This window comes from Lepidochelys kempii, chromosome 14 (genome assembly GCF_965140265.1).
Source record: "Lepidochelys kempii isolate rLepKem1 chromosome 14, rLepKem1.hap2, whole genome shotgun sequence".
In the NCBI taxonomy this organism is placed as follows: domain Eukaryota; kingdom Metazoa; phylum Chordata; order Testudines; family Cheloniidae; genus Lepidochelys; species Lepidochelys kempii.
The window spans coordinates 42,270,160-42,285,618 of NC_133269.1; the positions used below are offsets into that span (position 1 = coordinate 42,270,160).

At 46.7% G+C, this 15,459-nt stretch overlaps 1 protein-coding gene across 1 annotated transcript in view; it reads left to right on the forward strand.

Moving 5' to 3' along the window:
• Nucleotides 1–2,148: 2,148 nt before the first annotated feature.
• The window catches only part of LOC140898184 (killer cell lectin-like receptor subfamily B member 1B allele C), a 120,104-nt gene continuing 106,793 nt past the window's right edge, over nt 2,149–15,459 (forward strand). Inside the window, exons 1-2 of the mRNA XM_073311614.1 lie at nt 2,149–2,227; nt 5,991–6,089. Of these exons, the coding sequence (XP_073167715.1) occupies nt 2,149–2,227; nt 5,991–6,089 (178 nt within the window). The remainder of the gene's footprint in view (nt 2,228–5,990; nt 6,090–15,459) is intronic.

A 15,459-nucleotide genomic window follows, 5' to 3' on the forward strand; every position in this document is an offset into this window, starting at 1 on the left:
TCAAGCCAAGTACACACTTAAGTGCTTTGTAGAATTGAGGCCTAAACTTTCTGATTGTTTTCTTTAAAAAGAAAATCCCCTGCACCAGTGTGCCTTGCCTGGACCTTGAGGTATCTTTCTAGTAAGTCACAGAAGCACTTGCCTGAAGTGCACTATGAATGCACTGCTGTGGTATTTACAAGTAGTTTACCTGGTGCTTCCATAGAGCAGGCTGAGCTGCAGACTTTAAGCCCTAGCTCCACCATGAAAAGGTATGGGGAGGAGAACATAAATCCAAAGAAGGTTATCCTTTCCCCTGCAAGTACTGTTAGGATCAAAGGGTTTGGAGCCCATCTCCTATCAATAGTTGGGAGTCTCAAGCTCACTCTTCCTACAGAAGCATTTCTATTGATTCCAAATTGTTACACGCTTTCTACAAAACAATATAAAAAGTTCCAGGACTAAAATAGCAGTAGCCTTTGTCATCAGGCCTGGCATACCATGTTAGCGAAGCTGTATTAAATGGTAGCTAGCAAAATAACTAGCCTATTCTCCATTGTTTATGCAAGAATCACGCTTACTCAGAATTAGAAAAAATATTCTTCAGTCTCATGAAGGCTTTCTATTTTTGCACCTACTGTCAGATATTTCAGTTGCTTTAGTTATAAAAGGACTTTTGTCATGTTTCAAAATTGTTTTCTTTGTGGAAAAAGAAAGAGTAAGGTGTCTTCACAAGAAGCATTGGAAAGAACACATTTTCTGTCACTTTGTTGCCATCAGATCAATGATATTTTCATACCACACAGGGGAAAAAACAACAACACGTAGCCAGTCACTGGTTAGACAGGATTTGGTCACTTTGTCGCTGAAGTGTCTGTGGTCAATATCTCTCAGTCGGGTAGTACAGCAAACTTACAAATACCATTGTAGAAAATACACCTAAAGGAACAAACAAAATCCTTTTTCTCTGCTCTTTCATCTGCTTGAGAAGCATGGGGAGGGGAGAGCACATATGGGTACAGTCTACTTTTATGCACATCAGTCTAAGGTTGGGGACATAGACGACTTGAGTCCCAGCCTCGTTGTCCCTGGAAATACGCGGGATAAATTTATTTCCTGTTAGTCAATAACATGCAACAATTCCTCCAGAAAAATCTATCCCTTATTCTCAAAAATACACATGTATTTGTAAATTAAATTAGTTTAAATACTTAATTTATTTCTACCAGCCCCATGCCCACTTCACCTTTATGCCTCCTGTCGACTGCTCGCCCTCCACCCCACTTCCAGGATGAAACATTTTAAAAGTCACATGTTTAATAACGGACCGAGGGGCAGCGGCCGAGGACGTATTGGGGAAAGCATGGAGTCAGAAGCGAAGATCTCTAAATTTTGTTTTTAAATATTAAAAATGGTGTAAAAGTTTAAATATGGATTTTTGGGGGCAGGGCTGGGGGTGGTACAGCCATGCCAGAGGAGCTGGCAATCCACTAGACCCCCCTACCTCCTGGCATGCACTGATTGATTCCTTCCAGGTGTTCTTCCCACTGGCTAGGTCATTGTGGGTGAAATCCACCTCTGTGCAGAGGGACAGCACAACGTCCATGCACCACAACTTCAACTTGTGTGACTATGGGAACTCAACCATCTTAAAGTGGGCACAAGTATAGAACCATGAGTCCCTTTTTAGACACAGGGCCCAATCCTGTGAAGTGTGGTTTGCCCTCCCCTCCCATTGATTTCAGGGAGAATTAAGCTTGCTCAGCGCATCTTGCAGGTTTGAGCTCTCACATGGAAGAAGCAATCTTTCCCTCGAATGGGGCACTCGGCCATAGAATCACAAATACCCAGTTGTTTCACAAAGAGTGAACACGAGCTGGGAGAGCTAGGAGGGAAGGTTATATGTTAAAGATGGCTTCCCCTTATGGAAAGTTCAGGAATTGCCCGTGTAATTAAACTTTATTTTTGACTCGCAATCTGAGACCTACTCACTAATTACCTATATTGCAAGGATTTCTCTGGTATGTTACCAGGGAAAGGAAGTCAAATGTCTGATAGACAACACTTCCTGATTTTGGATGTGTCTGTCATCCTGCTAAGACGTACCGATGAGGCTGCTCTTAGACACAGTTTCTCCTCTGTACGTTCACACCTTCCTCTGCTCTTGTCATGGCTGGAGATATAGTTTATGCTGATTTAAACATTGCTGGAGCCTCTTCAAGACCACCACATCCATCTCAGCACCTCAGTAAGTGGATTTAATTTATTGATTTTATATCAGATACCTTCTATCTTTGAGGGGGCTCCTATTTTTCAAGTGATTTTTTTCCTCCAAGTGCAGCAGAAATAATTTAGAGAGAGAGAGATTCAGTAGAAATAAAGAGCAGGTCTGTGTTTTATGTACCATATGAGTGGCAGGACTTGGCTAATGTGAAGTCCTTTATCACTGTCAGAACTGGTAAGTGAATCTCTCTAATGCAATACAGGATATTTTATTTCAGTTTTGTCAATACATGTCACAGAAAACTTCATAGCCAGTGACAGTCTCTATACATACAAATTGAAGTGCAGGACAATACAGTCTTATGTTGCACACCTTTCATACACATTGGAGGGATACAAGTAAAGCATTTAAGCTAAAGCACTGACTTGCCCACTGTAGTACATAAAGAGCCATGCATTGGATGAGTCTGGGGAAGAATGACTGAACACATGGAATCTGAGAGACTCAAGGAGCAGGAGGATTTCATTGTTTTATTGCAGAAGTTTAACATAGACTGGGGAGAAGAGATGGGATCTGAAAATACCTATGGAGCCACTTTGATGCAGAAGGTCCTGGAGGCAAGACCAGAAGCTGCGGGGCATGTAGAGAAGGGTTCTACTAGATATTATGGAGAGGCAACTAAAGAGGCAGAGGTCTGTTATCTCAGGAAATGGGGCTGAAGAACAGGAAGAAGTGAATGAGAACCTGGCCACTGCGGATGATGAAGGCAACCAGGGAATCTTTGTACTGCGTTCTGAAATGGACAGAAAGTCACAGACGGTTTCCAAGGACAGGGATGATGTTTCCATTTCTGAGCGTGGTCATGGAGGAGCTACTGTAATGCAAGTCAGCTGCAGTGTAATGAGTTGTGAGTTAGGGGAGATCAACAGAGTAGTAGTAAGGATGAGAGGAGACTTGTGTGGTGTAATTTAAAGCTGTAAAATGTAAATCATAGTATACATTTTTGAAAACGTTTGAAAATTAAAAACTTTAAAACTTTGATATTTTGGAGAACTATGATAAAGATAAAGGTAAGTTAGTTAGTTTAATAACTTTAGAGTGTGTTTTCTGTAAGTACAGCAGGGAAATTGATCTAAATGATTAACTATATTAAGCTGTTGATCTGAGCCTTCATATTTTCACTGTATTGATATTTAATTTGCTAAGTAAATATCCCAAACATGTTATCAAGCTACTTACACACTATATATATAACACTGCTGTACTATCCATAATGGTATTTCATAGTGATGATTTTTTTGTATCAATCTGGCTTTATCGTGTTCTCCTCTTTATTTATATTTTAAAGTAATTATTTTGAACTTACAGATGAACTGTATTTATAAAGCTATTTTCTTTTTACATACACACCTATGAATATAATTAAATTATTATACAGGGCCTGAAAATGATTCTTACGAAAGTACCCCTTTAGACTTGTATTAATAGTTTATATTTTCATGACATTTTTTGTTTTAGCATAAGGCCCTTCTTATCTAGCTGTCAAGGTGTAAGCTTTTATAAAGCTATAGCCGCGCTCTTCAGACATTACTTTCACATAGGACTGGATATTCTTCTCTTGAAAAATATTTTAAGAGCCAGATTCTGTTCATGAGTAACATTAGAAGTCACTGGAGTTACTCCCAGCTTACATCAGTGTAACCGAGAGCTGAATTTGCCCCCCAAATTGTTCAGTTGTTTCTTAGCTAAAATTACGCTATGTTGAGAATTGACTGTGAAAATAATTTGGAACTTACTATTTCCAATGTCACAACTAGTCGGCAAATAACACTGAGCAGAGAGCTTGCTACTATGAATAGTCCCATTGGTTTTAGTCCCTAAACTTGAAAATGAAAACTAACTTTCTGTGGAAACATGGGAGTAACATCAAATAATAAGTCAAACTGAAAGACAGTTTACAGTAGAAGCCTGATCTAGAATTCCACTGCTTCTCCATTTCTAAACCCCCCTCCACCCCCAAATGATCCTTTTAGCCTGAAATGTGTGTGTTAGTCTGAGGCTAGATGAGAATGTTCTTTGGAAAGTTTGAAGTAAATTCAACAATCATTTTATTTTTTTAGTGATAAGAAAGGAGAGAGGGGACAGTTTTCACTTTTGGGAAATTGTTTTCACCAATTTTTTTCCCACTCATAACTTATGAACAAATTTATTCTTTCAAATTAATAGTATTAAGGCCACGATCCTGCCAACACTCATGTGATTAACTTAACACATGTGAGTAGTGTGTAAAGTAAAGCATGTGCCTCTGTGTTCATGGGATCATGCTCTTGAGCTCAACAAAAATGCGAATGCAGTGGGCAGTGGTAGAGTCTGCCAGGTGCTATTGCCGTGCTTTGTCGACAATAAATCCAGCCTGGTACCTTCATGCCTGAACAGATCTTGTGGTCATTGGATGGTTCACTCGAGGTCTGCTGTGCCAGCTGTCTTTATGAACACTGGGCTACCATTTTCTGAAGTTACTCAAAGGGCCAGTATTCAGCTGGTGCAACTCTAAGAGAGGGTCTGTGCCCAGTTAAGGAGGCCATTGAGGCATGCCATCAATTGTGACCAGAATCAGCCACGGAAGGATCTTTGCTTTTTAAGAGAATGTGAGTTGGTTTGGGTATTTTCCTGCAACTTCTGTTGGTTTAGAGTAAAGAAGAAGCTTAGATAAGATATGTGGTTTTGTTTGTAAATCATCCTGTTGCTGTGTTTTTTTCTCAACGAAGTAAATAACTTTGTTTTTGAGAGAAAAGTGCTGTCTTTGAAATCCACATTGTAGTAGGAAGAGAGCCTGAGATTTAAGCCCTTGTATCAGAGGCCTGGTATGATGCAGGACCTGCTCACAGAATCTGGCAGGAACAGGGCTAATACTGCAGAAATACACGTTCCTAAGAAGTGCTAGGCACAGAGTACTCACGTAAACACATCCTGATATCAAATGGTACCAGGACATCCCGGTATCAAGGATGGTACAAAAACATAGCCCAAGGAGAACAGGAACACGCTGACCCCTCCTAAAAGGTAAGGTCAGGATGACAGTACGTAATAGAGATGTTTTGATTGAACCAACACGTACAAGGTGATGGGTGATAACTAGCCACGTTAGGGGCAGTAACTAGCTGTGTCAAAGGGGCAGTGTGTACCTTGTTTGTATCAGGGTACAAAGATGTATCTCAGAGGGAGTGTCTTTGGCCAGCCTAGGGGGGAACAGAAAGTCCCGCCACTGACTGAGCTGCGTCATTGTCACGGGCATACATGTCTTAGTATCCTCGTAGAATCTGCCAGGTGCTATTACCGTGCTTTGTCGACAATAAACCCAGCCTGGTACCTTCATGCCTTAACAGATCTTGTGGTCATTGGGCGGTTCACTCGAGGTCTGCTGTGCCAGGTGTCTGCACAGAGCTGGGGCAGCACATAGGGAGAACACAGAGAGGGGACACACACAGCCGAACATCTGAGGCAAGTTGTCTTCTGCCTCAGAGCCCAATACCCAAGTTACAAGAACCTGTCAGCAGAGGCATCTATTCTGGTTTTGGTATAGACAAAACCACAACAAATCTGGAGTTTCTTGGCCCAGCCATTTTGGAGGAATTGTGAGCCAAAGAAGAATTTTTTTTTTTCAAAAGCAACCTTCTAGTAAACTCTCAAAATACTGCTGCACAGGCTCAAAGGAGAACAAGTTGCTATGTTTCTTATTCCTCACACTGGATACTGAAGGATTTTCACCAAATATTGACTCTTGCAGGTCTCCCTCAGTGCCCACATTGGCATCGGATCGCTCTGGGAGTTGGATGGGCTGGGAATGTCATCCTGGCGGGAGCTGTGATTGTGCTGGGCGTCTGGGGTGAGTAGTTGCAGGCCTTATATTTTTGTTATTATTACTACAGTAAAATCAACTCAGATTCACGGACGATATTGTATTGATTGCCGAAAATACTATCAAACTACAGAAAATGTTGCAAGAACTCAGCACAAAAAGCAGCCAAGTCAGACTGAAAATTAACTGCTCTAAAACGAAATTTTTGCGGTCTGATACCTTGCCAAAAGCCTAAATAACAATCAAGGGAGAACCAATAGAAGAAGTTGAGCAATAGGTCTATTTGAGCCAAGAAATTAACATGTGCTACGATCAGGAGGGTGAACTCTCACAAAGAAAGAAATCAGGTTGGTGCGCATTCAATTCTATCAAGGCTGTCCTCCAAGGAAAAATCAACAAAGCAACACGCGCCACCCTCTGAAACTCAACAGCATTGCCAGCAACGTTGTATGGCAGCGAAACACGGGCGCCAATGAAGACAGAGGACCAGCAACTGTCTGTCATGGAGAGGGCGATGGGAAGAAGAATTCTGGGAATTTCAATCCGCAACTGAGTCCCCCGTGAAGTGATCAGACAGCAGAGCGAAGTGCAGGATGCCATTGTTGAAAGCAGGTACAGTAAAATGCGATGGGCCGGGCATCAAGCGAGGCTCCCTGACAATCGATGGACTGCAGCTGTTGCTGAGTAGTACCCATGGGAACTGAAATGACCAGTCAGCCGATCTCCAAAGAGAGGGGAAGATTTTATAGTGAAAAGGCCGCACACGGAGAAGGAAGGCCAGGGTACGAGAAGAATGGAAGACGTGTTGTGGTTGGCGCAATCTATATGACGGCTGCAGGATCAAGGTGATCAAGGTGACTACACTGGCTTCCAGGGCCCCCATTTTACTGGGTTCTTTACAGATACCGGGTTAGACTGTCCCTTAGCCAAGGAGCTCACAGTCTCAATGTGCACCTTGAATTCGCCTGTTACTTCACAATCCCACGGAGATCTCATTTCTGATTCCCGTCTATTTGTGAATGAAATACTTGACACATTGGACCATGCAAGTCAAAACTTTACATTAACTAGATGTAGTTAAGATCTTGGGATATAAAAATTGTGTGATTGGACTAAAACAGCTTCATCATTAAATGTGCAGGGAAAAGTGGACGTTTTTGAGAGCTCTCCTGCCGACAAACAGCAGCTACACTGCGCGGCTTTTAGCAACACGGCTGTCACGGCACAGCCGAGTTACTGAAAGCCTGGTCGTGTAGCCAGAGCCAAAGTTTCACTCTATTCCAGGGGTTCTCAAACTTCATGGCACACAACCCCCCTTCTGACAACGAAGTTATTACGTGAGCTTGCTGGGGCAGAGCCTGAGCCCCACTGCCTCGGCTGCGGGGAGAAGGGGCCGCGGTCCAAGCTCCACCACCCAAGTGGAGGGAGGGGGGCTGCAGCCCAACCCCTGCTGCTCCGGGTGGGGGTGAGCTCGGGCTTCAGCTTGACCCCTGGGTCCCAGCAAGTCTAATGCTGGCCCTGGCAACCCCATTCAAATGGGGTGCGACCCACTTTGGCATCCTGACTCACGGTTTGACAGCCACTGCTCTATTCTATCAAAGGCTTCCTCGACGTCAAGCAACAACCAGAGAAATGGATCTTTTTTTGCTCTGGCGTTATGGATGATTCCACGTACTCGCCGAATATTATCTGACGTTTGTCTATCCTTAAGGAATCCAGTTGTAGCTGGATTTAGAGAAGACGCCATCACAGGCTGGACTCAGCTAGTTCCTATTTTTGCTAAAGACTTTGTATTTGTGGGTCCCTTGAGATGGACTTTCAATGCCATTCTGCCAGGGGAGGAACTGACAGAAGCTATTCTGGCTGTTCTCCCGAAAGGTGGAAAAGACCTTACCCCTGTGTCGTTCCTGTCGCCCTGTATTTCTGCTGACTCACAACAAAAGTTTTTCAAAAGCAGCCACGACAGCCCCCTGGCCAGAGATGGGAGGGGAGCAAAGCAGCGCCCCCTCCCTGCCGCGCCCAGCTGTTGCTCCTGGAGGTGCAGCCTTGGTGTTTCCTGGACTGACAGCACAGGATTGGTGCCCTGTCCTGCGCAGCCTCCTGGGGCTCCAGGCAGCACCTCTGCGGACACATGGGGTGGGCAGAGTGACCATACATCCCATTTTGGCAGGGACAGTCCCTTTTTTAAGCCCTGTCCCACCCGCCCCAACTTTGCATACACACAGTTTGTGTACATACAGTCTCATACAAACAAAGACTTAAGTTTGAATCACTTTCGACATCACCAACAGAAGTGTACAAACACTGCCTCTGATCTGCTGGCAACACTTCAGTACAAAGGACAGAACGCCATGGACTGGACAATCTCAAGCATCCAGTTTTTCAAAGCTGTGGAGAGAAACTGCAGGAGTACTTAAAGACACAATCCAAGGAGCAGCTTACATGCCAGAGGCTATGCGTGAACAGCCCAGGAGTTGGGGTTCTCACAGCAGAGCAGGGTAAGGCTGGCTCCCAGACTCCAGGATTGGAGTGACCTAGGAGATCACCGGTCCAGATAACACCAGGGGAACGTCACAGCGTGGCTTGACAGAGATACTTGTAAACTCATTTGGCTGTGTCTCCACCTGTTGATGGCTGAGTGATCACAGTACACGGAGGGGTTTGCTGCTTGTCACTTGCATGGCACTGTGAGAGAGCCCAGGCTGGAGAGTTTAAGGGGACTCAGCTTAGACCAGTTTGTAACCATGGGGGGATGTCATGCCTGTATGTTTTGTATTAATTAGGGCTGTCAAGTGATTAAAAAAAAATAATCACGATTAATTGTGCAATTAATCGCACTGTTAAATACTAGAATACCATTTAAATATTTTTGGATGTTTTCTACATTTTCAAATATATTGATTTCAATTACAACACAGAATACAAAGTGTACAGTGCTCACTTTATATTTTTTATTACAAACATTTCCATTGTAAAAAAAACTTCAATTCACTTCACTGAAGTACTGTAGTGCAATCTCTTTATCATGAAAGTTGAACTTACAAATGCAGAATTATGTAAAAAAGAGCAACTGCACTTAACAATAAAACAGTGTAAAACTTTAGAGCCTACAAGTCCGCCCAGTCCTACTTCTTGTTCAGCCAATCGCTCAGACAAACAAGCATTCAGTGCTGGGGAGGACAGGGGAGGAGGGAAGGAAGCAATGACGTGTGCAGGAGGAGAGTGATGAAGGTGTCTTGCTGCTGTTTCTGGAAGGGTGGAACAAGGAGACATCGCATTTCACAGGGAAGGGCTTATTTTGGTCCCTGACGCATTTTTCATGCCCCAAGAAATTGGTAGTGCCCTGCTGATAAGCATCAAGCTTATGGGTTAACTGGTTAAACTTTTACATCTCTACTAGTCCCCCTCCATTGCATGTTCCTTTCACTTTGCATATGCATCAGGTTTGGTACAGATCCAGTTCCTCAGAGAATAGCACCTTGAAGAGCTCACGAAGACATCGCTCAGATACGCGCAGTCCCCTTCTGCTCTTACTTCAAACCTGTAATGTAAGCCATGGAGCTAGTCAGGAGCTGAACGTTTCCCCCTCCACCCGCAATAGTCACCATCGAGGTGGCGTTCCACACATTTGGATGGTGACACAGAGCTGCAGCGCTCACAGGTTTTCAGGGTTTCCCCTTTCTGCACCAGCAACAGGATTCACCCCAAACTCCTGCCTGGCAGCCAAGGATCAGAACAGGAGGAAACATTTCAGGCAATCATTAGGCACAGCAAGCTGAAAAAGGGATCCGAGTGGAGTGGCTCACGGCTGCTCAGCAAACCAGAATTTTTCCATGGCACGGCCATAGTCAGCTATCTTAAAAAAAAAAAAAATTCTAACCCTTTATGACTGATGCAAACTTTAAAAATACAAACAGAGTGTAGCCAATGTAGCAATATCTGCCTGAGTCGGCAGACCATGGAAACTGAAGTGTACCAGAACAGTGAGGTGTCTATTTAGCACCTTCAAATTAAAAGTAACCCAGGCCCAGATCCTTTAAGGATCTGGGCCTGAGTTAGACTTAGGCATAGGCGCCGACTCCGTGGGTGCTCTGGGGCTGGAACACCCACAGGGAAAAAATGGTGGGTTCTGAACACCCACCGACAGCCCCCCTATCAGCGCCCCCCACCCAGCGCCTCCCATCAGCTGGTGGGCCCCACGGATCAGTGCCTCTCCCCTCCCACCCCGCGCCTCCCGTGATCAGCTGTTTCGCGGCATGCAGGAGGCTCTGGGGGGAGGGGGAAGGAGCAAGGATGCGGCGTGCTCGGGGGAGGGGGCGGAACTGGGCGAGGTGGGTGTGGAGTGGGGGTGGGAAAAGGCGGGGTGGGGGTGGGGCCTTGGAGGAAGGAGTGGAGTGGGGGCGGGGCCTGGAGCAGAGCCGGGGGTCAAGCACCCCCCGGCACTTTGGAAAGCCGGTGCCTGTGGGGGTAGGCAGTGCACAGCCATGCTCAAGACAAATGCAGCAGCTGCGCTGATCAGCAAGGGATCACAAAGAGCCTCTGGCGTTACAGCCTGTTTCACTGCAGAGGTGCATCCACTGGGATGCTACCCCCCAGGGGTTTTAACTCCTACCGAGACAGCACGCTGGAGAAAGGGCATTGGGAGCCCAGAAACACACACTCCTTCTTGCACCGTATTGTGCAGCACAGAAGAGTTAGGCCCTATTTTAACACCGGTTTTAAGATTAAAAGCTCTAATGGGGTAAGCTGTGGATCCGTCCAAGCTAACATTTCAGTCGCTTGTGATTTACCCCTGGGAAAGCAAAAAGACAGAAATGGACTCACAGCTGCTGGTTGAATAGGGTTCCGTTCACCCACTTCCAGGGCTGGCTTGATTCTCTTCTGAGCCCAATCCAGTGCTCAACGGGGCCTGCATAGCGCACCATGAAATCCTGAACAACAGGACAGTGTGTATCAGACTCTGCCGTGTTCCTGGGATCCTGCCCCACAGGGCTTTGTACAGCAGGGAATCTCAATTGTATAGCTAAGGGCTTGTCTCCACATCAGAGTTGCACAGCTTGAGCTATACCAGTATAGTTACTGAAGGGCCAAAAATCCATTAATATGTACGTAAGACCTTGACCACAGTCTCTGTTAAGAGCTTTTCACATAGGCCCAAATTCCACAGCTTGGTCTGAGGCATGAGGCCTAGCTAACAATGAACAATACATGGTTAAAAGAAAGCTGGCGTAAACAGGAGACAACCTTGTTTTGTTTCAACTAGTTAAGTGGAGTCAGCATAATTCCAGATTGGGAGACTTACCAGGAGTCAGAGTTACAGGCCCAAAGCACTGAGAGGAGCCTAAAGGAAGAAGATAACGTGCTTGACTTGACACACTCCCCAAAGGCCAACCAGAGTTCAGGGACAGGCCTAACATGTCAGCATGAGCTATGACATCCTCCCTTTCACAGATGCTAATTCTAGTTCGCAGAAACGTAGTGGTAACCCTAAAACAATTGCTATTGCTGTGTACTGCTCACTATTCTTTTTGCTTTAAACTCCCAGGAATGTACCTGTTGGCCAAGCGGAAGAGCCATCTCATTTCTATGGAACCAAAAATCAGCATTTAACCTACACATTGCAATAGGAAACGTTTGACGGAGAACAACTGTGTATTAGCGACATGTTAACCTGAGCTACGGGCGGAGCCATTATGTAATCTTTTAGACTATTGGCTTATTGGGCTAATTTTGTCTTGCTGCTAGAACCTAGCCAGGGGCTCGGGAATTCCCACCCCGCTGCTTCTCTCCACCCATTGGCACCCTATATAATCTATTGTAATCAATTGTTTGGCAGTGTCTCACTGGGCCTGATAAGCAAAGTAACACTCTGCCAGTGCTGTGCATAATAATCCCTGCTGCTTGACTCCACACGGTGTCCATCTCTGTTCCTTCAGATGGCGACGAGGATGGGATACAAGTTTGTGAACTGACTGGGCGCCAGAGACGGACATCCAAAAGAGAGGTGAGTATGTTTAATTTACCACCTCATTAGGCTAGGGATGAACGTCTCTCATCCCCTTCAGACACAGCTTGCTCCCGCTTTTTAAAATTTAAGTGAAAAGGAACCTAGACACGTGTAATCCAAGTGTAGGGGTTAAAAAGGGGTACCAATTGGGAAGGGAGACGAGTACAAGAGGGTTATATACTGTTTAACTAAGGGGTGTATTACGGAGGATTGGACAAACAACCAGCAAGCGACTGGCTGTGAGTTAAGCCCAGAATTGCCTGGGTATGCGAGTGGTAGGCAGTGCGAACTGGTGATCCCACTTCCTCACTGTACGTAACACTGCAAGTCCTGACAGAGCGCCCCCCATCAGGCACGTGATGTATATTCCCTTGAATAGTACAAGTCCCCAGCAAGGCCGGCAATTTTGTGTAAATTGAGACCATGGTGATAAGCGGGGCGGTGGGGAACGTACTTCCCCAATAAGGTCAGCAGTCGGGGTAATCAAAAAGCCATGGCATCTAAGGGGGAGACGAAAGTCAGCCCTCAGGAATATGTAGAGTATAAACACATAAAGACCCGGCAGGCGGCAGTTAAAAAAAGCAAATTATGTTGCAGCCGGACCAGTGGAAGAGTTGGTTGAATGGTGGAATGACCAAAAAGGTGACAAAACAGACAAAGCAGTGATAGTAATATTGAATATCCTCAATATAAAGAAAAGGAAAATAAAACTCTAAAAGCTGATAATAAGGCACTAAGAGATAAAAGCCTGTACCAGAATGACAATACTCCCTTCAAAATGTGTAGCTGTCAGGCAGACGGGAAAGATCCCAAAGCAACAGAATCAAAATTACCATGCCAGGGGCACACCCCTAGATTAGAAGAGGGGGAGCTCACAACTGGCACTTGACAGCCAACTGTACCACCGATTAATTATCCGTGGAAAGATCTGGCAGTGAGGAGCAAAGGCGATAGACCTGAACCCCCTCCATACGGGCCAGCACCTCAAGGGCCAAATCTGGGCACCACCAGGGATAATGGGAGGAGCCACAGGCGTTAGTTGCCCCAGGGGATCATGTACAAACGCATGGCCCCAATTAAAACGCAGTCAAGAAGGCTCAGAAATGTTAATGCGAATGGTGAGCCAGGACGGGGATTCAGGACGGAAACCACCGAGATCTACCGTCCCTTTACCACACAGGAAAGCCAGGTGCTGCTGTCCGATCTGCCCGAACTCAAGCGTGATAATAAGAATGCCGAGTTCTGGGACAAACCGCATGGCCTGACTGAAATGCAAATGTCCCAGGGATGTGTGGGACAACTTAGACAACAAATGGAAAACCAGGCACTGGGCTGAGGATCATGACTCCAACCAGGTGGGAGCCACTCTCACAGAAGAACCAGCCCCGAACCCAGAATCCGGAAGCCAAACCAAATTTAAAGCTGCACTTTCTACAGCTCTAGGAGCTCAAACCACCAAATGGGAAGCCTTGCAATCAGTGATTCAGCAGAAAGGGGAGTCTGCCATGTCCTATGCCGAAAAGAAGTGGGATGCGTTCTGCTCTTATTCAGGCCTGGATAATATAACAACCCGAGACCATGACGTGTTCCTCCAAAATTTTAAAAGAAGGATTGTCTGCGGACCACCAAGCGGTCCTGGCGTTAGGCAGCTGGGTTGGAGATTCATACTCAGCCGTGATGAAATGGGCCACGGATTTAGAAAATAGAAAGAAAAAGAAGATAGTGGCAACCATCCCCTCCGAGGAGGTTGCAGCGGTTCATGCACTCAGATCTGCTACCAGTTACACCTGTAACAAGCCAGGACATCTGGCATGTGATTGTAAAGACAAGAAGAAAACCAAAATGTGCAGTAACTCTAAAAAAATTGGCCACACAAAAGAGAATTGCTTCTACCCTCGGGTGGGGGTAAGGAAGGCTAGTGGCCAAGCAAGCAAAATAAAACGTATAAAACTGGAACCCAAGAACAGGAACAGGCTAAACAAATCCAGGAGTTGCTCAAACTCCTGGCTAACAAGTAGGTAATAGCGGCCTCCGTGGCTGGCACTGTAGGCGACCCATGGATGTCTCATAACGCACGAGTAGGGGGCCAGTCGTGCAAAATGTTAATAGACACGGGAGCCTTGGTATCGATAACCAGCCAAGACCTCCCCTTACCCAGCGAACCGTATGGATTGAAGGGATGGGAGGGGGAAGATTAAAAGCAACCCTAAGTCAGCCAGTAGAAATAGAATTTGAGGATATGATCACAGTAAGCCAAAACTGGGTTTGCCCCGAGGAAGGAGACACAATTTGCGGCATAGATCTCCTTAGAGAGCCTTAGAGAGACAGGTTTCAGTCGGTCCTCCGAGCCCCTGGGGGTGGGGGATGGAGAGCTATTGTCCCACTGGAGGCCTTCGTCACACCTTTCGGGCACTGGGGAATTAGCGGGGCGCCCCTCAGGCAGGGGGAGCGCCGGCCCGAGTCTGTAGCGCACAGTTCTGCTACCCAAGGCCGGCTGGCCGGGGTAGGGGAACGCGGGCCCACCCAACTCCACGGCGTTCCAGCCCAGGGCCCTGACAGTGGCGGGAGGCGAAGGTCCCGCCGCTGGGTCAGCGGGGCCATCCGCGCCCCGCTGACCAAACACACCCACCCCACGGTGCAGTTCTGCCCCTGGGCTACTTCCTACCCGGTCTCTCAAGCGGGTCTCTCCGGTCCCTCCGGGTATTCCGCTGCTGGCAGCTCCAGCTCCCCCTCTGTGTCAGACTCACGCCGGCCCGGGCTACAGCCGGGCCCCTCCAGGTCCTCCGGGTACTCAGCGGCTGGCAGTCCTGGTCGCCACAGGCCTTCCTCCCGGTCAGTTCCCGGTCGGCAGCAAGATCACGAGGGAGCAGCCAGCTGCCTGTGTGTCTCCCTTCCTGGTGCTCTCCTCGCTGGGCAAAGAGCCCCGCCTTTTGTACTTCCTGTCCCACCCCGCCCCTTCCGGGGATTGGCGGAAGCTTGGTCTGGCCCCGCCCACTCAGGCTGAGAGGGTGGCTCTTTACCCTCTGGTTCAGAGGGGAGCCACCCCGGCTCCCTACACCCTGGCTGGTTGCCAAGAAAACGCAAAACTGGGCAGGGGAGGCTGGGAAGCCATAAAGCTGCCATCTCCAGTCAGAAGCTGAGGGTTCAAAAGGTCCGTACTGATCACAGAGGCACATTGATAGCCAGGGCAGGGACTTAGCTTCCAGAATCTCACTCATTCTCACCTCCAATCCTGAGAAACATCAAAGATCCTACTCACACTCCAGGGGTGGGGCTCTGCCCACATTTCAACTCTGTCTGTCATGCCAAGCCCAGTCCATTGCAGTTAGAAAGAATCTGCAGGAGTCTCACCTTTTCCTCCTGGGTGTCAATTACAGCCAGGGAAGCATT